The sequence below is a fragment of the Pongo pygmaeus genome, chromosome 9 (assembly GCF_028885625.2).
Source record: "Pongo pygmaeus isolate AG05252 chromosome 9, NHGRI_mPonPyg2-v2.0_pri, whole genome shotgun sequence".
In the NCBI taxonomy this organism is placed as follows: domain Eukaryota; kingdom Metazoa; phylum Chordata; class Mammalia; order Primates; family Hominidae; genus Pongo; species Pongo pygmaeus.
In genome coordinates this window covers 72,770,300-72,796,633 of record NC_072382.2, presented here as the reverse complement: position 1 = coordinate 72,796,633, position 26,334 = coordinate 72,770,300, and the positions used below count along the sequence as shown (strand labels likewise).

General features: G+C 51.0%; 2 protein-coding genes across 2 annotated transcripts; one reads left to right on the top strand and one right to left on the bottom strand.

Moving 5' to 3' along the window:
• The first annotated feature begins 338 nt into the window (after nt 1–338).
• On the top strand, nt 339–18,497 carry ART1 (ADP-ribosyltransferase 1). The gene is made up of 5 exons (XM_054440334.1): nt 339–390; nt 13,320–13,434; nt 13,741–14,521; nt 15,532–15,573; nt 18,173–18,497. Exons 2-5 carry the CDS (start codon nt 13,372–13,374, stop codon nt 18,268–18,270), a joined length of 984 nt encoding a protein of 327 aa, XP_054296309.1. The 5' UTR covers nt 339–390; nt 13,320–13,371; the 3' UTR covers nt 18,271–18,497.
• A 1,189-nt stretch (nt 18,498–19,686) lies between these two features.
• Nucleotides 19,687–25,422, bottom strand: CHRNA10 (cholinergic receptor nicotinic alpha 10 subunit). The gene is made up of 5 exons (XM_054440037.1): nt 25,362–25,422; nt 23,908–24,053; nt 23,311–23,465; nt 21,336–21,868; nt 19,687–20,664 (listed from the first exon to the last, which is right to left on the bottom strand). Exons 1-5 carry the CDS (start codon nt 25,420–25,422, stop codon nt 20,207–20,209), a joined length of 1,353 nt encoding a protein of 450 aa, XP_054296012.1. The 3' UTR covers nt 19,687–20,206.
• Between the last annotated feature and the right edge of the window lie 912 nt (nt 25,423–26,334).

Here is a 26,334-nt window from a genome sequence, read left to right as displayed (position 1 = left end):
TTTTCTGTACAAATAACCGATTAGGTCAGGGGTCAATCTCTAACTACCAGGCCCAGGGTGTGGCGCTGGGCTGTCTGCTTGTGGATTTCATTTCTGCCTTTTAGTGTTTACTTCTTCTTTCTTTGGAGGCAGAAATCGGACATAAAACAATATGAGGTGTGGTTTCTCCCTTAGAAGAACACTGGGCAGGTCAGACTAGACATAGGCTGGTGTTCCTGAGCCCTGAGGAGACATCCAGAAATAGATGGAGGAGTGTCGTGTTTCTGAGCAGCTGTGTGGGGGAGGTTCAAGGGGTGGGGATTAACAATATCAAAAAGAAACTTGTCCTCCCCTCTCCTGGTGGCCATGGTGGAGACCAGCAGCAGCTTCCCCACCCAGGACAAGGCCTAGGTAAGGAGCACACCACTCTCCTCCTGGGTGCTAGGCAGGAAAAGTGGTTTTGAGGTGAAGTTTGGGAGATGAATTGTGGAATTTTAGGAGTCGTGAGAAAAAGTTTCCAGGAAACTTTGATGAAGTTTGGGATACCTAGGAAGGTTGGGGGCCATGGGAAGTTTGGGATTCCTGTGGGGAGATTTCGGGTCACATTCCCAGGAGGGTATGTTCAGCAAGGGCCTGGATGAGAAACTGATGACAGAATTGCCCTGAACGGGATGAGAGGGAGGACAGAAGCGCAGCTCCCTTGGGCTAGAAAAGGAATTGCTCAGCATCCCCAGCTCCTTGGGCCCATGCCCACTCCATCCCTCCGGTTCCCACCACATCTCCCCTGACACTGGTCACCAAGGCCAGCCACCCACCTGCTCTGCAGTGGTCTACACTGTTAGCTGCACTGAGAAAGTTCCTCAGACTCTCAGCAAACATGCTGGGGCCTCCCCAGTCCCTGCCCTCAAGGAACTCACTGGCCAGGAGAGGAGCCAGGCACATATAAGGGCAGCACAGTGTGATAAGGACAGTGACAGAGGACGGCACAGGGTGATACGGGAGCCCAGAGGAGTCAGAGGGCTTCCTGGAGGAGGTGACCCTCGGGTTAAGCCTTGAAGAGTAGGTATCCAGGAGAAGGGTGTCCCAAGGAGAGGGGTGATGTGTGCAGAGCCACAGGGAGGGTGACCACGGAGCCGCACCTGCGACATTGTTCTGCACTACAGAAGCCAAGCAGGAGTGGCAGGTGCGAGCCTGCAGAGGGCGCAGAGGGCCAGGATAAGGACGCTGGCCTCTGTCCTTAGGGTATGGAGGGATGTTTTGTTTGTTTGTTTGTTTTGCTTTTTTTTCTAGATGTGTTCTTATCTCTTTCCTCATGATTTTCATCTCTGCATTTTTACTCTATATTTTGAGATATTTCTTCCAGTCAGTTTTGGCACAGAGGGCTTTTAAGCACGTAAGGAACATGACCAGAGTTGTGCTTTAGAAACATCGCTCTCCCTGGGCAGGCGGGTTAGTGGGGCTGACTGTGGAGGCGGGGAGATCAGCGAGGAGGAAGGGGCAAACCTGAGCCAGGGCAGGGGGTGTGGATGTTGAAGGGAAGGAGAATCTAGGATGGACCCCTATCTCACCCAGCGTTAGTTGGCAACTATGTGAATGTTTGACGAATGATTGACTGAATGGACACCCAGGGAACCATCATGGGTGACTGGGTGAATAATGGGGATGGTTTATCACGTGAGATTTGCCATGGCAAATTAACAGGAGCCACCCTGAGCTACATTAAGCCTAAAGAGGATTTTATCACAAGGATACCAGGGTATCTCATGGAACCCAAGGGTGAGATGCAAAGAGCCTCTAGAAAGCCAAGGAGGAGTGCAGCCCCACCTGACCTCTGGCTTCATCCATCAAGCAGCTCGCCTTCTGCCTTTCAGCCTTCTCTTTCCCTTGCTCTGGGGATCTCATCTCTTCCCTGATTTCAATCACCTGTGACTCTCAGATGTCTCCTTGATTGTCCATTCTGCTACCTCTTGGACACCTGCTTCAGGGAGTTCACATTTCCCAAAGTGAACTCGCCATTTCCCCTCCGAACCCAATCATTCATTCCATATATTTTTACTGAGCACCTGCTTTGTACTGGGACGACAATAATGAGCAAGATGAGCTTTTCAAGTCTACTCTGGTATAACATTGTGCCTATAGTAACAATAAGGCATTGTGCACTTAAACATGTGTGAAGAGGGTACATCTCACATTAAATGTTCTTGCTACATGAAAACCAAAAACAAAACAAAACAAAATAAAAATAAAAACAGGCCAGGCACGGTGGCTCATGCCTGTAATCCCAGCACTTTAGGAGGCCGAGGCGGGCGGCGGATCACCTGAGGTCAGGAATTCGAGACCAGCCTGACCAACATGGAGAAACCCCATTTCTACCAAAAATATAAAATTAGCCAGGCGTGATGGCACATGCCTGTAATCGCAACTACTGGGGAGGCTGAGGCAGGAGAATCGCTTGAACCCGGGAGGCAGAGGTTGCAGTGAGTCGAGATTGCACCATTGCACTCCAGCCTGGGCAACGAGCAAAACTCTGTCTCAAAAAAAAAAAAAAACCATAAAAAACAAAAACAAGGCTGGGTGCGGTGGCTCACGCCTATAATCCCAGCACTTTGAAAGGCCTGGGCGGGTGGATCACCTGAGGTCAGGAGTTCCAGACCAGCTTGGTCAACATGGCAGAACCCCTTCTCAACTAAATACAAAAATTAGCTGGGCATGCTTGTGGGCACCTGTAGTACCAGCTACTCAGGAAGTTGAGGTGGGAGAATCACTCGAACCTGGGAGGCAGAGGTTGAAGTGAGCCGAGATTGTGCCACTGCACTCCAGCCTGGGCGACAGAGTGAGACCCTGTCTCAAAATAAATAAATAATATATAAATAAAAATAAAAATAAAATGAAAACAAAGGGATACGCAGAAACTTGGAGGTGATGAACATGTTTATTCCCTTGATTGTGGGAATGGTAAAATGAGTGTATACTTATTTCCAAACTCACCAAATTGTATATATTAATTATGTGCAGGTTTTTTTATACCAATTATACTTCAATGAGGCTGAAAAAAAAAAAGTAAAGTTGCACAGGGCTGTGTTGGAGCAGGACACTCTGCAGTCATGTAAGAATGGTGGAAGAAGATGGGCAATAAAAGAGGTGTCAGGCCTCTGACCCCAAGCTAAGCCATCATATCCCCTGTGACCTGCATGTACACATCCAGGTGGCCGGCTCCTGCCTTAACTGATGACATTCCACCACAAAAGAAGTGAAAATGGCCTGTTCCTGCCTTAACTGATGACATTGTCTTGTGAAATTCTTTCTCCTGGCTCATCCTGGCTCAAAAGCTCCCCTACTGAGCACCTTGTGACCCCCACTCTGCCCGCCAGAGAACAACCCCCCTTTGACTGTAATTTTCCTTTACCTACCCAAATCCTATAAAACGGCCCCACTCCTATCTCCCTTCACTGACTCTCTTTTCGGACTCAGTCTGCCTGCACCCAGGTGATTAAAAGCTTTATTGCTTACACAAAGCCTGTTTGGTGGTCTCTTTGCATGGACTCGCATGAAATTTGGTGCTGTGACTCGGACTGGGGGACCTCCCTTAGGAGATCAATCCTCTGTCCTCCTGCTCTTTGCTCTATGAGAAAGACCCACCTACGACCTCAGGTCCTCAGACCGACCAGCCCAAGAAAGATCTCACCAATTTCAAATCCAATAAGCGGACTCTTTTTACTCACTTCTCCAACCTCTCTCACTATCCCTGAATCTCTTTCCCCTTTCAATCTTGGCGCCACACTTCAATCTCTCCCTTCTCTTAATTTCAATTCCTTTCATTTTCTGGTAGAGATAAAGGAGACACGTTTTATCCGTGGACCCAAAACTCTGGCACCGGTCACGGACTAGGAAGGCAGCCTTCCCTTGGTGTTTAATCATTGCAGGGACGCCTCTCTGATTATTCACCCATGTTTCAGAGGTGTCAGATCATGCAGGGATGCCTGCCTTGGTTCTTCACCCTTAGCAGCAAGTCTTGCTTTTCTGCAGGAGGGGCAAGTACCCCAACCCCTTCTCTCCGTGTCGCTACCCCTTCTCTGCTTTTCTGGGGGAGGGGCAAGAACTCCTCAACCCTTTCTCCTTCACCCTTAGCGGCAAGTCTCGCTTTTCTAGGAGGAAAGAACCCCCAATCCCTTATTTCCACAGCCCGACCTCTTACCTCTGTGCCCCAATCCCTTATTTCCATGCCCCAACCTCTTATCTCTGCGCCCCATCCCTTATTTCCATGCCCTGACCTCTTATCTCTGTGCCCCAATCCCTTATTTCTGCACCCCAACCTCTTATCTCTGTGCCCCAACCCCTTATTTCCACGCTCTGACCCCTTTCCCGCTTTTCTGGAGGGTAAGAACCCCCAAACCCCTTCCCTCCATGTCTCTACTCTCTCTTTTCTCTAGGCTTGCCTCCTTCACTACAGGCAACCTTCCACCCTCCATTCCTCCGTCTCCCTTAGCCTGTGCTCTCAAGAACTTAAAACCTCTTCAATTCACACCTGACCTAAAACCTAAATGCCTTATTTTCTTCTGCAATACCGCTTGACCCCAATACAAACTCGACAGTTGTTCCAAATAGCCAGAAAATGGCACTTTAAATTTTTCCATCCTGCAAGATCTAAATAATTCTTGTTGTAAAATGGGCAAACGGTCTGAGGTGCCTGACGTCCAGGCATTCTTTTACACATCAGTCCCTCCTTAGTCTCTGCCCAATGCAACTCGTCCCAAATCTTCCTTCTTTCCCTCCCGCCTGTCCCCTCAGTCCCAACCCCAAGCGTTGCTGAGTCTTTCTGATCTTCCTTTTCTACAGACCCATCTGACCTCTCCCCTCCTCCCCAGGCTGCTCCTTGCCAGGCCGAGCTAGGTCCCAATTCTTAGCCTCTGCTCCTCCACCCTATAATCTTTTTATCACCTCCCCTCCTCACACCCGGACCGGTTTACAGTTTCATTCCGTGAGTAGCCCTCCCCCACCTGCCCAGCAGTTTCCTCTTAAAAAGGTGGCTGAGGCTAAAGGCATAGTCAAGGTTAATGCTCCTTTTTCTTTATCCGACCTCTCCCAAATCAGTTAGTGTTTAGGCTCTTTCATCAAATATGAAAAACCCAGCCCAGTTCATGGCTCATTCGGCAGCAACCCTGAGACGCTTTACAGCCATAGACCCTAAAAGGTCAAAAGGCCGTCTTATTCTCAATATACATTTTATTACCCAATCCGCTCCTGACATTAAATAAAACTCCAAAAATTAAATTCCAGCCCTTAAACCCCACAACAGGACTTAATTAACCTCGCCTTCAAGGTGTACAATAATAGAATAGAGGCAGCCAAGTAGCAATGTATTTCTGAGTTGCAATTACTTGCCTCCACTGTGAGACAAACGCCAGCCACATCTCCAGCACACAAGAACTTCCAAATGCCTGAACCGCAGCTGCCAGGGGTTCCTCCAGAACCTCCTCCCCCAGGAGCTTGCTATAAGTGCCGGAAATCTGGCCACTGGGCCAAGGAATGCCCACAGCCCAGGATTCCTCCTAAGCCATATCCCATCTGTGTGGGACCCCACTGAAAATTGGACTGTTCAACTCACCTGGCAGCCACTCCCAGAGGCCCTGGGACTCTGGCCCAAGGCTCTCTGACTCCTTCCCAGATCTTCTCGGCTTAGCAGCTGAAGACTGACACTGCCCGGTTGCCTCAGAAGCCCCCTAGACCATCAGGGATGCCGAGCTTTGAGTAACTCTCACAGTGGAAAGTAAGTCTGTCCCCTTCTTAATCAATATGGAGGCTACCCACCCCACATTACCTTCTTTTCAAAGGCCTATTTCCCTTGCTTCCATAACTGTTGTGGGTATTGACGGCCAGGCTTCTAAACCTCTTAAAACTCCCCAACTCCAGTGCCAACTTAGACAATACTCTTTTAAGCACTCCTTTTTAGTTATCCCCACCTGCCCAGTTCCCTTATTAGGCAGAGACACTTTAACTAAATTTATCTGCTTCCCTGACTATCCCTGGGCTACAGCCACACCTCATTGCCATCTTTTCCCCCAGTTCAAAGCCTCCTTCACATCCTCCCCTTGTATCTCCCCACCTTAACCCACAAGTATAAGACACCTCTACTCCCTCCTTAGCAACCGATCATGCACCCCTTACCATCCCATTAAAACCTAATCATTCTTACCCCGCTTAATGCCAATATCCTATCCTACAGCATGGCCTTTTAAAGCCTATAAACTCTCCTTACCATTCCCCCATTTTACCTGTCATAAAACCAGACAAGGCTTACAGGTTAGTTCAGAATCTGCACCTTATCAACCAAATTGTTCTGCCTATCCACCCCATGGTGCCAAACCCATATACTCTCCTATCCTCAATACCTCCCCCTACAACTCATTATTCTGTTCTAGATCTCAAACATGCTTTCTTTACTATTCCTTTGCACCCTTCATCTTAGCCTCTCTTTGCTTTCACTTAGACTGACCCTGACACTCATTAGGCTCAGCAAATTACCTGGGCTGTACTGCTGTAAGGCTTCACAGACAGCCCCCATTACTTCAGTCAAGCCCAAATTTCATCCTCATCTGTTACCTATCTCGGCATAATTCTCGTTAAAACACACGTGCTCTCCCTGCTGATCGTGTCTGATTAATCTCCCAAACCTCAATCCCTTCTACAAAACAACTCCTTTCCTTCCTAGGCACGGTTAGTGCGGTCAAAATTCTTACACAAGAGCCAGGACTGCACCCTGTAGCCTTTCTGTCCAAACAACTTGACCTTACTGTTTTAGCCTAGCCCTCATGTCTGCGTGCAGCGGCTGCTGCTGCTTTAATAATTTTAGAGGCCCTAAAAATCACAAACTATGCTCAGCTCACTCTTCACATTTCTCATAACTTCCATAATCTATTTTCTTCCTCATACCTGACGCATATACTTTCTGCTCCCCTGCTCCTTCAGCTGTACTCACTCTTGTTAAGTCCCACAATTACCATTGTTCCTGGCCTGGACTTCAATCCGGCCCCCCACATTATTCCTGATACCACACCTGACCCCCATGACTGTATGTCTCTGATCCACCTGACATTCACCCCATTTCCCCTTATTTCCTTCTTTCCTGTTCCTCACCCTGATCACGCTTGATTTATTGATGGCAGTTCCACCAGGCCTAATCGCCACACACCAGCAAAGGCAGGCTATGCTATAGTACAAGCCGCTAGCCCGCCTCTTAGAACCTCTCATTTCCTTTCCATCGTGGAAATCTATCCTCAAGGAAATAACTTCCATCTGCTATTCTACTACTCCTCAGGGATTATTCAGGCCCCTTCCCTTCCCTACACATCAAGCTCGAGGATTTGCCCCAACCCAGGACTGGCAAATTAGCTTTACTCAACATGCCCTGAGTCAGATAACTAAAATACCTCTTAGTCTAAGTAGACACTTTCACTGGATAGGTAAAGGCCTTTCCTACAAGGTCTGAGAAGGCCACCGCAGTCATTTCTTCCCTTCTGTCACACATAATTCCTCAGTTTAGCCTTCCCACCTCTATACAGTCTGATAACAGACCAGCCTTTATTAGTCAAATCAGCCAAGCAGTTTTTCAGGCTGTTAGTATTCAGTGAAACCTTTATATCCCTTACGGGCCTCCGTCTTCAAGAAAAGTAGAACGGACTAAAGGTCTTTTAAAAACACACCTCACCAAGCTCAGCCACCAACTTAAAAAGACTGGACAATACTTTTACCACTTTACCTTCTCAGAAGTCAGGCCTGTCCTCAGAATGCTACAAGATACACCCCATTTGAGCTCCTGTATAGACGCTCCTTTTTATTAGGCCCCAGTCTCATTCCAGACACCAGACCAACTTAGACTGTGCCCCAGAAAACTTGTCATCCCTACTATCTTCTGTCTCGTCATACTCCTATTCACCGTTCTCAACTACTCATACATGCCCTGCTCTTGTTTACACTGCCGGTTTACACTGTTTCTCCAAGCCATCACAGCTGATATCTCCTGGTGCTATCCCCAAACTGCCACTCCAAACTCTTGAAGTAAATAAATAATATTTGCTGGCAGGACTATGCTGAATCTCCTTAGGCACTCTCTAATCAGATGTCCTAGGTCCTCCCAATTCTTAGACCTTTTATACCTGTTTTTCTCCTTCTCTTATTCCATTTAGTTTTTCAATTCATACAAAACCGTATCCAGGCCATCACCAATAATTCTACATGACAAATGTTTCTTCTAACAACTCCACAATATCACCCCTTACCACAAAATCTTCCTTCAGCTTAATCTCTCCCACTCTAGGTTCCCACGCCGCCCCTAATCCCACTCAAAGCAGCCCTGAGAAACATCGCCCATTATCTCTCCATACCACCCCCAAAAAATTTTCACCATCCCAACACTTCACCACTATTTCATTTTTCTTATTAATATAAGAAGACAGGAATGTCAGGCCTCTGAGTCCAAGCTAAGCCATCATATCCCCTGTGACCTGCACGTACACATCCAGATGGCCGGTTCCTGTCTTAATTGATGACATTCCACCACAAAAGAAGTGAAAATGGCCTGTTCCTGCCTTAACTGATGACATTGTCTTGTGAAATTCCTTCTCCTGGCTCATCCTGGCTCAAAAGCTCCCCTACTGAGCACCTTGTGACCCCCACTCTGCCCGCCAGAGAACAACCCCCCTTTGACTGTAATTTTCCTTTATCTACCCAAATCCTATAAAACGGCCCCACCCTTATCTCCCTTCGCTGACTCTCTTTTCGGACTCAGTCTGCCTGCACCCAGGTGATTAAAAGCTTTAGTGCTCACACAAAGCCTGTTTGGTGGTCTCTTCACATGGACGCACATGAAAAGAGGAGCTTCAGTTTTTTTTAAGTCTACTCCGCTTCTCCTCTGTGTTTCTAGTTTAAAGAATGGAAATCTGGGTGTCATCCTTGATTTTTCCCTGTCTCATGTCCCCTATAGCCCATCAGACATCAAGTCTTGTAAATTCCACCTCCTAACTCTGTCTATCCTCACTGCCATTCTCTTAGTCAGGTCCACTAATTCCATGTCCTCAGTTTGCCTTCAAGCCTCTCCTCCCCTCAAGCCTCTGATCTATCTTGTTTACTGTAGAGCAGATGCAGACAGAAACAGAGCTGTGGAGATGCAATGAGAGATACAGCTGGCCCAGTGGGCTTTTGCTGCATAACCATTTTGCCAGGTGCCACAAAATCTCAGTGGCAAACAAACATTTACTCCCAGGCTCATGGTCTTTGGGTTGATGGCAAGTGGCTTATCTAAACTGGACTTTGTTGGGCAGCTCTGCTCAGGCCGCCGGTCTGGCTCAGCTGGGGTCTTCCTTGCTCTGGGCTGGGCTCAGGTCTGTTCCTCACGTGTTCATTCTGGGGGTCCAGACTAAAGAAGAATCTTCCAAAGAAAAGACTCTCAGTTTTCTTCCCGCAAAAGCAGACCCACAGACAAGTACATGGGTGCAGTGAGCTTCTTTGTAAAGTGATCCCAAGAAATACAAGTCAGGGAGTGGCAAAGTCAGACAGAGAAGAGAAAAGCAGCCAATTAAAAGCCTTTACCACTGTGATCAACTAGTCCCACTGGGGACCCTCTATGGGACAGGATGTCTGACTTCCAGCCCTCATTGGTTGAAGGCTGTCCTTGGGAACATTAAATCCCCTACACTTTTGGCCTGCCCTGTGCTCGCAAAAAACAGGCTCCCAGGGTGATGGAGAATGCTCCAGACACAGAAAAATGTGAGCTCTAGAAGTGGGAGGCTGACAGCCTGCATGAGAACTATCCACTGCACCTGCATGTGGACTCGAAGATGGTCTCCGGAAATATGGGCTGAGGAATCCACAGTGTCAGGTACACTCTCTTTTACCCCGCATCCATAGATCAACTCGCAGGAAGGCCTCTGATTGGCCTTCTTGGGTCATGTGCCCATCCATGAGCCAGTCACAATGGTCAAGGCCTTAGGGCACCAGTTCTGGGGCATGTGTTCCTCTCATGGGGTACATAGAATGAGAAAAGCCCCACCTGAGCCCATGACTAGATTCTACACAGGAAAGTGAGGAACTAGTAACAGCAGCTCTAGCCTCCTTGTGGACTTCAAGAGATCACAGACAAGAGCTCAAGTCTTTTTTTTTGAGACGGAGTTTCACTCTTGTGGCCCAGGCTAGAGAGCAATGGTGCGATCTCGGGTCACTGCAACCTCCACCTCCCAGGTTCAAGAGATTCTCCTGCCTCAGCTTCCCGAGTAGCTGGGATTACAAGTGCACAACACCACGCCCAGCTAATTTTTTGTATTTTTAGTAGAGATGGGTTTTCACCATGTTGGCCAGTCTGGTTTCAAACTCCTGACCTCAGGTGATCCACCCGCCTTGGCCTACCAGAGTGCTGGGATTACAAGTGTGAGCCACCGCGCCCGGCCCAGGGAAGTGGGTTTTCATAGTTCACTGCAGACTCAACCTCCTGGTCTCAAGCAATCCTCCTACCTTCAGCCTGCCGAGTTGTTGGGACTACAGTTATGCACCTGTAGCCTGGCTTATTTATTTATTTATTTATTTTTATTTTTTTTAATTTTTGAGACGGAGTCTCGCTCTGTTGCCCAGGCTCGAGTGCAATGGCACAATCTTGGCTCACTGCAACCTCCGCCTTCTGGGTTCAAGCTATTCTCCTGCCTCAGCCTCCCGAGTAGCTAGGATTACAGGCACCTGCCATCATGCCCAGCTAATTTTTGTATTTTTGTGGTGATGGGGTTTCACCACGTTGGCCAGGCTGGTCTTGAACTCCTGACTTCAAGTGATCTGCCCACCTCAGCCTCCCAGAGTTGTCCAGAAGTATTTTTTTATTTTTAGCAGCGATGGTGTCTCACTATGTTGCCCAGGCTGGTTTCAAACTCCTGGGCTCAAGTAATGCTCCTGCCTCAGTCTCCCAAAGTGCTGGGATTACGGGCTGGAGCCACCATGACTGACTGTTGTTCATAATTTTATCCTTAGTGCCTGACATGCTGCAGATGCTAAACAACAACAACAAAAAAATTGTTGAATAAATGAGTAAGCAGCTTTTGAGGGGGAGAAGATAATGAGCTCCATTTTGGACATGTGGAATTTGGTAAAAACTACTGCTAACCCCATTGTCCAGAGAAGCTCATACTTCACATTTAAATTGTGTATTGGCAATTACAGGATCTTAGATTTGAAGATTAATAAAATTATAGACACATAGAATCCCAGTGTCTTAGAGTCACTGAACTATCCAAACTTAGGTCTCCCCAGAGCCAGAGATGATAAAGCAGCGATGCTTAACCTAAATGAGATTGGGAGCAGAGGCATAACCACCCTGATATTTATGTAACATTTGTGTGAAGGTGCATATATTCATTTTCTGAAGGGAGGTTTCAGCTTTTATCAGATTCCAAAAGATAAAGACCCATTGACTATATTACCATTTGTGTACGGAAAGGAAACAGAGGCTGGGAGCTGTGGCTCACGCCTGTAATCCCAGCACTTTGGGAGGCCAAGGTGGGTAGATTGCTTGAGCCCAGGAATTTGAGATCAGCCTGGGTAACATGGCAAAACCCCACCTCTACAAGAAATATAAAAATAAGCCAGGCATCGTGATGTGTACCTGTAGTCCCAGCTACTTGGGAGGCTGAGGCAGGAGGATCGATTGAGCTCAGGAGGTCAAGGCTGCAGTGAGCTATGATTGTACCACTGCACTCCAGCCTGGGCAACAGAGCAAGACCCTGCCTCAAACAAACAAAGTAGATACCATTTTGCCTACCAGTTAAATGGAAATTAAAAAGAGCTCAATCATATTCAGCACTGGCAAAGATGTGGAATAAAGGGCACTCTCATCCATTGTTGGTGGGGTGGCAGTTTCTATCAAAATAAAAAATATTAACATTCTTTAAATCTCATTTTACTTCTCAAAATCTTTCCTTTGAAAACATGCACACATATAAACAAGGATTTATATACCTAAATATTCACTGTAGTATTATGTATAATATTTTAATATTAGGAAAGAAACCTAAGTGTTCATAAGTATGAAATGGTTAATTATGGTTTATACCATGAGATAAACCAAGCTGCCATTAGGTGAACAGGGAGATATTTATATACTGACATGGAAGGAAGTTCATATTTTTTTTTCTGAGGAAAAAAAGTAATAAAATGTGTATGTATAAGCATGTTTCCTTTAAGTTCTCTAAAAAATGTCAATAAGGCCAGCACGGTGGCTCACACCTTTAATCCCAATACTTTGGGAGGCCGAGGCGGGCGGGTCACCTGAGGTCAGGAGTTCGAGACCATCCTGGCCAGCATGGTGAAACCCCGTCTCTACTAAAAATACAAAAATTAGCTGGGTGTGGCGGCGGGCACCTCTAGTCCCAGCTACTCTGGAGGCTGAGGCAAAAGAATCACTTGAACTCGGGAGGTGGAGGATGCAGTGCGCCGAGATCACACCACTGCACTCCAGCCTGGGCAACAGAGTGAGACCTGGTCTCAGAAAAAAAAAAAAAGAAAAAGAAAAAAAGGAAACTGCCTGCTCCAATCCAGACCCAATGCCTGGACACCCTCTTCTTGGAGCCACTTCGGGCACTCCACCTGTCCCCCAACAGGGAGGGTGTGGAAGGCTTGTGGTTCCTGCTGCTTCTCTTAGGGAAACTGGTATCCTCTGTCCTCTCCTGCTCTTCTGATCCCCTCTTCCCCCAGCACCTGGGGTTTATATCTGTCCCTCCCTGGAAGCACCGAAGGCTCATTCCACAAGAGGACTGCAGGGAGTGGGGGCAACTGGTGGACCAAGCCCTGCTCTAAGTCTGTCCCTGGAGATCCTGCTAAGGCCCCACCAGCTGAACACTCCTGGATCTGCCCCTGTCCCAAAACCCACAACCCCTGTGAGGTGAAGCCCAGGTCTCTCACCGTGGCTGTCAAGTCCTTTCAAGACTGGCCCATCTTCCCAACGTTCCTACCCCGCCAGCTCTGCCAGCCTAGATGTCATGTCTTTCTCTCTTTACATCCTCAGTTCCCACCTCCAATACCTTTGCTTTTTCCATTCCTGCTGCACAAAAGTCCTTTCTCACCCCAAACGCCAGTCTTTTCTCTCCCAGTCTCCACTTGCTGACATCTTAGTCTCCTGTTCATCCTGCAAGACCCTGTACATGTCACTCCTCCAGGAAGTCACTCATGTTCCTTCCAGCAAGAAGTGTCCTCTATCTTCTGAGCCTCCGTCTGTCTTATGACTCTCAGTGCCAAGCACTAGGAATGGCAGAGACTAAGTGTCGATTCATGTTTATTAAACTACACAGATTAACACTGCAATTTTCCAGATGAGGAAACTGAGACCCAAAGAGAGACAGCAACTGGCCCAGGGTCACCAGCATGCAGATGCCTGCTATGATGTCTCTGCTTCTTGTGTCTGTGGGCCTCATGGAAGCACTTCAGGTATGGGCATCCCCCACTGTTCCCACCCCAGCAGGGAACTGAGCCATCAGCTTCTTCTGAACCCTGGAGGGAGAAAGAGAGAGAGGAAAGAATGCCTGACGCTTCCCCTGGGGATGACTCAGCCCAAGGGGACAGCTCCAGATGCTAGTTTTGGGGAAATTACAGCCAGAGGTTCCCAATCCCCTTCCCCACCAGGTGTGTTTGGGGCCCTTTCTGCCTTTCTCAGTGGAGGGGAGAGCTGGATGGCAGGGGACTCATTCTCCCAGGGGCCTATCCTCTCAGTCCCTGCTACTCCTGCCCCCTCAGGCCCAGAGCCACCCCATCACACGACGAGACCTCTTCTCTCAAGAGATGCCGCTGGACATGGCCCTGGCCTCCTTTGATGACCAGTACGCTGGCTGTGCTGCTGCTATGACAGCTGCTCTCCCAGATCTCAACCACACGGAGTTCCAGGCCAACAAGGTGTATGCAGACGGCTGGACACTGGCAAGCAGCCGATGGCAGGAGCGCCAGGCCAGGGGGCCGGAGTGGAGTTTCAGCCCCACCCGTCCATCCCCGCCACCCCTGGGCTTCCGCGATGAGCATGGGGTGGCCCTCCTGGCTTACACAGCCAACAGCCCCCTGCACAAGGAGTTCAACGCAGCCGTGCGTGAGGCAGGCCGCTCCCGGGCCCACTACCTCCACCACTTCTCCTTCAAGACACTCCATTTCCTGCTGACTGAGGCCCTGCAGCTCCTGGGCAGGGGCCAGCGTCCACCCCGGTGCCACCAGGTGTTCCGAGGTGTGCACGGCCTGCGCTTCCGGCCAGCAGGGCCCAGGGCCACCGTGAGGCTGGGGGGCTTTGCTTCTGCCTCCCTGAAGAATGTTGCAGCCCAGCAGTTTGGTGAGGACACCTTCTTTGGCATCTGGACCTGCCTTGGGGCCCCTATCAAGGGCTACTCCTTCTTCCCTGGAGAGGAAGAGGTGCTGATCCCCCCCTTTGAGACCTTCCAAGTGATCAATGCCAGCAGACCGGCCCAGGGCCCCGCCCGCATCTACCTCCGGGCCCTGGGCAAGCGCAGCACCTACAACTGCGAGTACATCAAAGGTAGGAGGGCAAGCACTGGTCAGCACCTGTGCGGAAGGTGGGCCTTCCACATCTACCAGGGACTTTGGCAAACCCAAGCCCCTATCTCCTGTGTCCCAGGGATACATAAATACAACCAGTCATATCCACCAGCTCCCAACCCCTTCCATCTAAGGGGAGACATAACCTTCTGAGGGGTGCACTTACTGCCCCTGAAGGGATCTAAGCCATAGTTGGCCACTTGCCTGCTGGGAGGCTGAAGAGGTTTCCTGGCCAATGCAGGGGTCTCTGGCCATTTGAGTGGGCAAGCAGACCTGGTTGGGCTTTTCTCCTGGTCAGAGGCTGGAAGGGAATTATTTTCCAGTCAGATTATTGACACCTAGATAGCTGTTGCCAGAAATGAGTAGGAGTCCCAACCTCAGTTTCTGAGAAGAATGCATTTATGAGATGGAAGAGGAATTATGTGCTGAAGGGTGTGCTGGGTGGGGTGGTGGGGACAAGGAGACAGCAGTTGGGTGCTGTGCCCCTAAGGTCCAGCTCAGGCTGTGGTCAAGAAGTGGTGGATGCTCCTCCTGTTCATGTCCCCAGCATAGGCCAGAAGAAGAACCATGAGGATGGGCCAAGGTTCTTAATTTCTGAAGGGCTATGGGCTTCACTTCCTATCTTGGACAGCATCAGGAGCATGCATGAGTTGACAGAAGGTAAGGAGGGCATGCAAAGAAAACAAACCAGGCTGGGGCAAGGCATGGAAGAGGGAGAGGTGAGTGTGGCAGGGAGGCAAAATTACAGGCCCAGGGAGCAGGAGTGCCCCAGAGTAGACCCTGGCTTTGATGGCCCACTCCCTTCTGGCCCTGCTGCTCATGGGTCGAGGCAAACCTAGTCAAGGGAGGCTCCACCATGGAAGAGCAGAATTAGGGGAAATGCATCAACTTCTCCTAGAACAAGTCAGGGATGGACCACCAGGGCTCTGAGGTCCCTTTCCATCCTGACAGCTCCTGAGCCTTTCATTCTTTACTGTTTCTTTTCTATAGACAAGAAGTGCAAGTCTGGGCCTTGCCATCTGGATAATTCAGGTAAGGGCTGCAGGCACCTGTGGGACTCAGTTCAGGGATGAGCAGGCTGCTCTGGGGTTGGCCCCATCACCTCGATCTTTTTTTTTTTTTGAGATGGAGTTTCACTCTTGTTGCCCAGGCTGGAGTATAATGGCACGATCTCGGCTCACTGCAACCTCCACTTCCCGGGTTCAAGCCATTCTCCTGCCTCAGCCTCTTGATTACAGCTGGGATTACAGGCGCATGCCACCAAGCCCGGCTAATTTTTTGTATTTTTAGTAGAGATGGGGTTTCACCATGTTGGCCAGGCTGGTCTCGAACTCCTGACCTCAGGTGATCCATCCACCTCGGCCTCCCAAAGTGCTGGGATTACAGGCATCAGCCACCGTGCCCTGCCCACCTGAATCTTTTATAAGGAAACAACCTCATTAATAATAATAATAAAAAAAGTGCACTAGCTGAAGTGGCACCTTGGGGGTTGCCAGCCTTAGCCAGGAGATGAGTGTGTGGGACAGCAGATAGTTGGGGGAGCAGGGACACCTGCTCTCCAGCCTGGATCTGCCTATCCCTTGCAGGAAAAGGCCACTGATCAGGCGCCTGAGAGATTCAGGCTGCACTGAGGTGAGGGACGGAAGGGCTGCTCCCCACAAAGTCCTCCTTTGGTCCTTCTCTGCCTCCCATTGCAGAACCCACTATCTCTGTTACTGCCCTCAGGGCTCCTTCAAACCCACCTTTGAAGGCCATGAGGCCAAGCTTTGGGTGCTGGAGGCCTGGGCTCTAGTCCAGGCTCTGCTCTAACTTTCTCTATGACCAACCCATTCTTTCTCTGTGCCTCAGTTTCTTTGTGTGTATAATAAGCAAACTGGACCAGATGATCCCCAGCTGTGACTCTTCTCTTCCCTCGGACACTTGGTGTGCCAAGGCCTCCCAGGCCACCATGTTTCTAGGTGGGAATGGGCCATTTCCAGGGAAGAAACAGCAGCTCCTCCCCAAGCCTTCAGAACTCCTTTGTCCTTCAGAACTCTGTGAGTGGGCAGGAAGGACCCCCCAGCTTCCTCTGATCCACTGCAGGCACATCATGCCATTCATCCTCACCACACCCCATTGGTACTGTCATCACCTCTGTTCTGCAGATGAAAGTACCAAAGCACAAAGGGGCAAAGAGAGGCCGGGCGTGGTGGCTCACGCCTGTAATCCCAGCACTTTGGGAGGCCAAGATAGGCGGATCACCTGAGGTCAGGAGTTCGAGACCAGCCTGACCAACATGGAGAAACCCCGTCTCTACTAAAAATACAAAATTAGCCGGGCGTGGTGGTGCATGCCTGTAATCCCAGCTACTCGGGAGACTGAGGCAGGAGAATCTCTTGAACCTGGGAGGCGGAGGTTGCTGTGAGCCATGATTGTGCTGTTGCACTCCAGCCTGGGCAACAAGAGCGAAACTCTGTCTCAAAACAAAACAAAACAAAAACAAAAAAAATCAAACGTGCAAAGAGGAGAAGCACCTGGCCCTGTGCCACCCAGCTACTAAGAAGTGGAGTCCAGAGAGCCTGGCTCTAGAGCCAAACTCTGAACCACCACACCAGGATGGTTCCCACCCCTCCCCAGACATCATCTCATCATCTCATCATCTCATTATCTCACCTCACCTCACCTCACCTCACCTCACCTCACCTCATCATCTCATCTCATCTTTACTGCACAGTAATCTATGGGAAGGAGGCAGAACAGGAGGCATTACCCCCCTTATATGGTCAAGTGAGACCCAGAGACAAATTATTTGCTCAAGGTGACAGTGAGTTTATGGCAGAGCCAGGACAAGAAGCCAGGTTTCCAGCCTCCAACCCAGGCATCTTTGAGTTCTGATTATGTAATTCCAGGCACTGGAAAAGTTTAGGATTTCTCCTTCTAGTCCACCCCGCACCTCTCCTACCAGGGTTTGGGTAGGGGAGCCAAGTTCAGCCACAGCAGATCCCACTTTGATCTTAAATCCATGTTTCATCCCACTCTGCAGCACCTTATTTGTGGCAATAGAAGGCAGTTAAGTTAGACCCAATGACCTCTGGAAGAGAAACTGGGACTCTAACTGGTCTCATCTCTGTCTACCTTCCTAAATTCTTTATTAAAAAAAATTTTTTTTGAGACATGGTCTCAGTCTGTCACCCAGGTTGGAGTGCAGTGGCACCACCACAGCTCACTGTAGCCTCAAAATCTTGGGCTCAAGTGATCCTCCCACCTCAGCCTCCCAAGTAGCTTGGACTACAGATATATGCCACCACGCCTGGCTACATTTTGTATTTTTTGTAGAGAAGGGTTCTCCCTATGTTGCCCAGGTTGCCTAAAATTTTTTAAGCCAGTCAAATTTAGCAGTGGGGGGATTGTACATCAACTTTAGTGACACTGGTGTTAATAAGTTCTGATAACCCATTACCATTGGACCAGCTCCTCCCTAAACTTGATCTTCATCTCTGTTGCCTGTGGCAGTTTTGTGTATCAGTCTGTCCAGCTCACTCTGCCAGTCTCTCCACCTTGTATCTGTGTGTCCCCACTTTGCTCCTGTGCTCCTAAATACCTCTCTTTTTCTCTCTCTCTCCCCCAACCTCTCTGCCTGTTTTCCCTGCAGCCATGGGTCAGAGCCCCCTCTCCGCAGTCTGGTCTTTGCTGCTGCTGCTCTGGTTCCTTGCGGTGAGGGCCTTTCCAGACAGTCCAGGCCTCCTTTGATGCATGAGACACGGGACAGCCTCGCCTGATGCCTCTGCCCATCCTGAGGATGTTGGCCATGTGTGCTTTCAGTGTAACCAAGATTCCTGGCAACCCCATCTGCAGGGAACTCTGGGACCTTCTCTGGTAGCTGCCAGACCTGCTGGTGGAGAAACAGGAGACAATTTGGGGACTGAACCTTACCCAGGGCTCTAGGAGTGAGACTCTGAATAAAGGGTTGGGCCGGCGGTGTAGGGGGTACTTCAAGACAGGCAGCAATTCACTTGGAGATAGAAGGGCTTCAGCTGATTTGGGGGGTGACTGAAGAGGAAAGCGCTTGGCCGTGATACCTGCTGGTGTTACTCAGACGCCTCACGTGTCCATCTGGAAAGCTTCTGTTCACTCCTCCAGGAAGCCTTCTGTGACCTTTCCCACCTGGCTGGGGTAGTGACCCTTGCCTCTACGCTCCCACAGAGCCCTGGATGCTTCCCTATACCGCATGTCCATGTCTGTCTGCCACATCAGACCGTGAGCTTCCTGAGGGAAGGGACTGGGTCGGAGGCAAAGAGGTGGTGCCAGGAAATGTGTGAAACTCAGAAAGGAACAAATACCTGTGAATGGCTGGTCCCTGCACTGTCCCTGCCTTGGACACTGTCAAGCTCTCAATGTCCGTGTGTGGGAATGGGGTGGACGGTGCCTAACTCCAGCACACAGAGAGAAGGAGAGACGGAAGAGAGAGCTCTAGTCCTCCATCGGCACCTCAGTCAAATCCCATTCTCTTGTCAGCACAGATGTAACTTCTGCTCTAATTTATGAGTCCTGAGGCTCCTCTCATCACGGCTCACTGTAGCCTCAAACTCCTGGGTTCAAGAGATCCTCCCACCTCAGCCTCCCAAGTAGCTGGGACTACAGATATGTGCCACCACACCTGACTAATTTTTGTGTTTTTTGTAGAGACAGGGTCTCCATAGGTTGCCTAGGTTGCCTAAGTTCTTTTTTTTTTTAAGCTAGTCAAATTTAGTAGTGGGGGGTTATATACCAACTTTAGTGACAGTGACATTAATAAGTTCTGATAACCCACCACCATGGACACCAGCGATACCCAGACAGCTGGGAAAGCATTATTTCTGGATGTGTCTGTGAGGGTTTGCAGCAGGAGATTGGCATGTGAGTTGGTGGACTGAGTGGCAAGTTCCACTCTCAATGTGGGAGGGCATGGAGAGGACAAAAAAGTAACAGAAAGGCAAACTCACACTCTTTCCTGGAGCTGGGACATCCTTCTCTTACCATTGGACATTAGAACTTCAGGTTCTCAGGCTTTGAACTTGGACTTGGACTTGCGCCAGCGGCCATGAGACAGACCTGAAGTACAGACAGAACTGGACCCCCAGCTTCCACTACCACAGACCTCATGGGTAACACAGGGCATCGAGGAGCTGCTAGGTACACGCTTACTTTATTGAGTCGGGGATTTGGGGCCAAATGTCTGTAGGGCCTCCTGCTCTGGAAACTCGACTGAGAATCCCCGACCCTTTTCCCTGAGCCCCTCAGCAGGGAAAGGTAAGAGCCAAAGCCCTGCAAAGCAGCCACCTAGGAAGGAAGACAGGAAATGCAGCAGTTCAGTTCAGTTTCTCATTATAACCCATGTGCTCCCCACTGAGAGCTCTAATACCTAGCACAAACAATTCTGTCCCTCCAAGACTGTACTCTGTGATCTTGGCCTTTGTAGAGTTCCTCTTTTTTTTGGAATTAGGGGAGTGGCAGGCTCTGGACTTCCTTTAGTTAGGGTGTGTAGACAATGAGTGCTCCCTTGTGGATTGTGAAGTAAAGTGTCCCAGGGTCTTAGGAGCAGTGGGGAGAGACTGGCTGGCCCAAAGGCCAGCAACCACTTGGCCGTGGCTGTCCCTTTCTGGAGGAGCTGTGGTTGCAGCAGATCTCTGTGACTTAGTCCCAGCCCTCACAGGGCCTGCACCAGCACCAGGAGGCTCATGACCAGGGCCATGGAGAAGAAGATGCCCAGGAAGAAGCGGTCCATCACACGGGCCAGGCGCTTCCAGTCCTCATGGCAGCGCTGGGCAGCTCGGTGGCTGCGGAAGGTATTGGCAATGGTGGCTACGTGGTGCAGTAGGGCTTCCTGGCGGCACAGACATCGTGGCTCCTGGCAAGAGCCCGCTGGGGGGCCAGCCCCTCCTTCAGGAGACTGGGGGCTAGGAGATAACTCAGGTGGCCTGGACTGCCCACAGGGCTCCCCTCTTTCCCGCACGCACAGGCCCCGTGCCAGGTGTCCCAGCAGGAGGGCCCTAGCCCAGGCTGGCACTGGGCGGGCACTGGGACCACAGTAATGCAGGTTCATGATAAGGATGGTGAGTGCTGTTGAGAATGTGACCATGGTCATAGTGGCCATGTAGTACTTCCCTGCAAGAGACAGAGAAAGCCAATTGACTCAAAACAAAAGCCTGTGGATCCTGAGCTTCCCAGCCACCTCTGCACAAATGGAAATAAGCCCACCATGAGGCTCTCCAGACCCTCCAAGCCCCATGGATGGAAGCAGGAAGGAGGTAAGGGCCGAGTTCTCCCCATCCTTCATTCCTACACATGGGTCATCAGAAGCTACTGCTCTCTAATTGCTCCGCTCACTGCTGGAGGCTACACTCATACACAATCCAGGACAGTCCTGCTCTCAAATAACGACGGGCATGAGCTGGGGCAAGATACGAATCCTTTTTGTACAAATGGGATACCCAGAGGACCTACTTCCTAGGTTTGTGGTGATGCTTACCTGAGTTAATAAAGGTCAAGTGCTTAGGGGAGTGCCTGGTATACAGCAAGCAGTCGACAGATTTTGCCTATTATCAGGATCTGGGGATACTGATGTTCCATCATCAAGGCCCAGTCGTGAGGGGTGTTCTCCCTGGAAGGAGCTAATCCTTTCCCCTCAGTCTCAAAATGAGTGCACGTTCCCAGGACGCCCCCCTCTCACTCTCTGAAGCGGGGCCGTTCCGCAGACCCAGGCCCTGTCGCGACCCCGCCCTGGGGGGACCCCAGCGCATCGTCAGCGCGGGGGACCCCGCGCTCCCGCTGCTCACCGATGAGCGGCACGCTCTCGGCCGGCGGCATGCTCTCGGCCAGCAGCAGCTGGAAGACGGTGAGCGCCAGCAGCACGGTGACGCCCAGCGACACCTTCTCTCCTGAGTCTGCAGGCAGGTGGAAGGCGAGTGGCGCAAGCAGCGAGATGAGCACGCAAGGCAGCAGCAGGTTGCACACGTAAGCGGCCGCCCGGCGGCGCAGCAGCAGCGTGAAGGTGACGTCGGGGTAGGGCTCGGAGCAGCAGCCGTAGGTGAGCACGCGCCGCCGCGCCGGCATGCCCAGCACGCGCCACTCCACATTCTCCACGAAGTCAGCCAGGCTGGCGGCAGCGCCGCGCGGCCGCACATCCAGTTGGTGCCCGCCGTGAGTCCAGGAGCCGAAAGTCAGGCCGCAGTACTGGGCGTCGAACGGGAAGGCTGTTACATCCACGCGGCACGAGCTGCGCGTGATGGCCGGCGCGTCCCAGCGCACGGCGCCATCGTGGCGCAGGACCACGTTGGTGCTGGCGGAGCCTGGAGGCTGCGCGTCGGCTCTGCGGGCAGGCGGGGCAGGGCTCACCCAGGCTGTCCAACCAGAGGAGCAGCCCTGGAGGCCGGGAGCCCAGGGCAGACCCCCGGGGGCTGAAAGAAACCAAAACTTCTCCCCAGAATATTGAGGCTCTTCAAGTTCGAGACACTCAATGACGCAGGGGAACACCTGGCTCCAGCGTCTGCTGGCCTGATGGCAGGACATCAGCCTTTCCTTGCTGGCGTCAGCACTTGCTTATCCAAAGGGCACCAGTAGGTGCCAGAGGAATCTGGAAACAGATTTTACCCTCTTTCCACGTTTTCCCACCTTTTAAAGGCTGGAACTGCTGTCCTTTGTCTTGCCACTATTTATAACTTACTGGCTCTTTCTTGAATTTCTATTTAAGCAAGGCCCCTAAGTCACTGCCTTCAGAGAGAAATACTTTTGAACTAAGGCCTCTCCCATGATAGGTACAGCAGATTAATAAACTTCTGCTTGTGGCCGGGTGCGGTGGCTCACGCCTGTAATCCCAGCACTTTGGGAGGCTGAGGTGGGCGGATCACGAGGTCAGGAGATCGAGACCACCCTGGCTAACACAGTGAAACCTCGTCTCTACTAAAAATACAAAAAATTAGCCGGGCGTGGTGGCGGGCGCCTGTAGTCCCAGTTACTTGGGAGGTTGAGGCAGGAGAATGGCGTGAACCCGGGAGGCGGAGCTTGCAGTGAGCCGAGATAGCGCCACTGCACTCCAGCCTGGGCGACAGAGCGAGACTGCGTCTCAAATAAATAAATAAATAAACTTCTGCTTGTTTTTCTTTCGTTAATTTGACTCTTGTTTTCAGAACAAAGCAACACAGAGGGTGGAGTGCACCTAGAGAGACCCGCTGCCTTTCAAGGCCTGGAAGGGGTGGCGCCTGAAGGGCCCACAAGGGACACAGACGTAGCCAGAGGATGTATAAAAAGGCCTCTGCAGAACCCAGACGTAGCTCCGGGACACACAGTGACTTCCCTTGGGGGACATCTGCAAAACTTGTAGAGGGGCCCCAGAGAAAATATGCAGAGCTATGTGCTGGCTGGGAGACACAGAACTGGTCAAGAAGACATAAAGCAGTGTTCCAGAGGGCTATGTCCTGGAGGAAAGAGACCCTTAGACAGGCTCTTGGGGGAGCCCTGAGAGACTTAGAGCTAAAAGTGTGCCCTAGAGAGGGCCCTGTGATCCAGACATCTGCCCTGGACCACACAGTAGGTTCCCAGGAGACGTTCAGGCTGGGCTGGCCTGGGATAGCCTAAAGTGGGGGTGCCATGGAGGGGCTGAATGCCTGGCAGCTTAGAAGGGTCCTGGGGAAAAGCTTCCAGGGCAGCATGACAACCAGGTTATGTGGTAGGGAGAGGGGATCACTACACCCCCACGGCTAAGGGCAAGTCTAGAGAGGGGTAAGAGAGAGGAGGGGCCCAGATAGGCAGTACTTGTTATAGAGTACGATATCTGGCCGCCACACAAGACTGCTGGGGATGCGGATGGCATCCAGACCACCATAGGCATTGGGGTCCCATCGTAGGTAGGCATCTGTCCACTCCTGCCGTATCCAAAGATACAGGGTCAGCACCTGGTTCCGTTCATCCTAGTGGGGGCAGGGAATGGCAGAGATGTGGACATGTATATGCATATCCTGCCCTGTCTGTGCACACTCCCCTGCAGGGCTCTGGTCAGCACCCACAAACCTGACTTGTCCATACCGTCCAGTTCCCACCCAGACCTGACCTTGCCATGTGACCTTAGTGGGCTCTTCTCTTTTCTGCCCGTTTCCTCAGCAGTTACATGGGGTGAGAATCCCTGCTTAGCAGAGATTCAGTAAGTTTAGGTGAGCAAAATGTTGGGCACAAGGTAGGCACCCAACACTCAGTACCCAACAGTCAGTACCCAACAGTTTGTAACTGCTACCTTTGTTAATATTAACATTTACAGAAAAGGAATTCCGTGGAAAGAATCCCTGTCTCTCACCCCTTCATTTCTTGACACTGTGACAGGTAAGACTCCACAGCTGTACCACCACCACAACGCACCATGTCGATGATCTGGGACAGTGTCACCTCCAGGGTCACATTCAGAGTCTGGTCTGTGTCTGCCACAGGTCTCAGGGCACTTGTGTAGTTGGCAAAGAGGTCACGGAACAGCTTGAGAGCCAGCCGGCCCTCAGCTCCCAGGCACTCTGGAGGGTCAGTAAGGAGGGTTGTCCATCCCAGGCCCTAGTCCCAGGGCCTCTGCTTACACCCTTCACTCTCAGGGCTGGGGCCCTGTCCTTATGAGTGTCGTCCTGGTGTCTGCCCTCTCTTGCTCTAGCTGTGGCTCTAGTTCCTCCCTGGCCTGCCTGCAGGGACACATGAGGTAAAGGCCATGGAGTGAATTGGTACTATCTTCTGGCGCCAGGCTGACAAATTTCTCCTCCACCCTTACCTTTTCAAGGACCTGGAGTCTGCCTGCCTCTCCACAAATGCTAGAGGGACCCAAATAAGCCACAAGAGTCCAGACTTTCACCCAGGGACTCTAAACCCCACTGCTCTGCCCCCTCCAGTATCTCTCAAACGTGTTTCCACTTCTCCATCTCAAGCTGGTTTCTTCAAAACTTCTGATGCGATGGAACACTCCCTCATTCTGAAAACACACTTCCCCAGGCTTTACTGACACACATTTTCCTCAATCCCTGACCTAAATATTGTTCCCATGAATCCTGTCTTTGGCTCCCTTCTTTTTCTTCATCCCAGATTTTTCTCCTGAGCTCCAGACCCCAATAGAGTACAGTCCACTCCTGAGTTTCCCACAGGCACCTTCAACTGTGAGGGTCCAAAATATGAACTCGCTTCCTCCCTCCATGCTCTGAAACCTGCTTCCTATCCCATGTTCACTATCTCAGCAAATAGCTATGCCCTCAGCTGCAATAGTGACCTCAGTTGGAAATCTGGGAATTATCCCTCCCTTCTCCCTCTGTTGCCTCCTCCTCGGGGAATCCAGTTAATCTCCAGATCCTGTCACATCATTCAAATCCTCCAGATTTTGCGAAACATCGTCTTGAGTCTACCTTTTCCCCTCCAGGCCAGGCCCCTCCCTTCACTGTCTCCCTTTCCCCAAAGGCTCACCTCCTACCCCTCCCATGCCCATAGACCATGCTTTTAAGCATGCACATCTGACCAGGCTAGTATGCTGCTGAAATCTTTCAGTGCTCCCCATCATCTGCAGGAGAAAGACCTGGCCTGGCCGGCAGGCCCTTCAACATCTGGCCCCTCTGATTTTCCCAGCCCTGTCTCTGGAAGCTCCCCGCTCATTGTTTCCACCCTACCCAGGCAAGTCTCCTCTCATGCACTTCAGCACCCCTCTCCTCCACATTCCCCGAATACAGAGCTTGTTCTCAGAACAGGTACTGGGGAGAAACACAAGAGAGACTACATGGAAAGGGATTTTGGGAGAACAGGAATAGTAGCACCACCAGGAGAGGCCAGGGCTGGTGTACTGAGCTTCATACCTGCAGGGAGTAGAAACAGAAGCAGAAGGCCCAGGCTGAGGTGGTGGCTCCGGAGCCCCATGGCCCTGGCACTGCAAGAGGAGGGGGCAGGTCTCTGGATGTAAGGCCTCCTGGCCAGACCTAGGGCAAAATTAGGCCCAGCTGGCAAGGATGGTGTGGACAGTACCTAGAAGTCAGAAGTAAGACATCTCTGGTGGGTCCAGCCACCCTCCAGGGAGCCCTGCAGCCCCTCCAGTCTTCTGACCCTCCAATTTGTGCCTGCCCCTGGATTTTAGTACTTGGCCTTTCTTCTCTGCTGGTCCTTGCCTCTTCTGGCCTCCGCCTCTGCCCTTTCCTATGCTCCCCACCTGCTTTGCCTTTCACTCTGTTTCTGCTTCCTTCTCTTTCCGTCTGTAACTTTCTTGGTCTCTCTGCCTCCCTGACTCTGATTGTCCCCGCCCGCCTCTTTCCACTCTCTCTCCCTTTCTCCTACTTCTTTTTCATCCCTCTTTCCTTCCTTCCTTCTTCCATTCCCCACACCTGGACTCTAGATGGGCCGCTGCTCTCTCAGCAGAACAGGGACCAGGGACTCCTCCCTTGATCAGCCCAGAGTCGTCCGAGGCACAGGACCGCAGCCCCTCCCTCTTTGCCCTTTCATTAGCTTAATTACACCTGTGCCCATGACAACAGAGCAATGGAAACTGATACAGCGGGCCTCTGGGGCTTGAATTATTCAAACTCTGTAAAGCAGCACACAGACTCAGCTCAGGCCCATCCTCGGGGGTTGGAGAGTACAGGTATGCTGGGTCAGGGTATGTGGAAGACCAGGGCTTAAGAGTGTGAGGGGCCAGGGTCAGTGGATGGATAACTGTCCTCTCATCTTAGCCACCATTGCCTGAATTCTGGAGGTGGAGATTCACCTTAGACCTGCAGCTCTCCTTGCAGTGTGGGACTAGACACTCCAGGCTAGGCACTTTGGGTCAAGCAAGCCCTT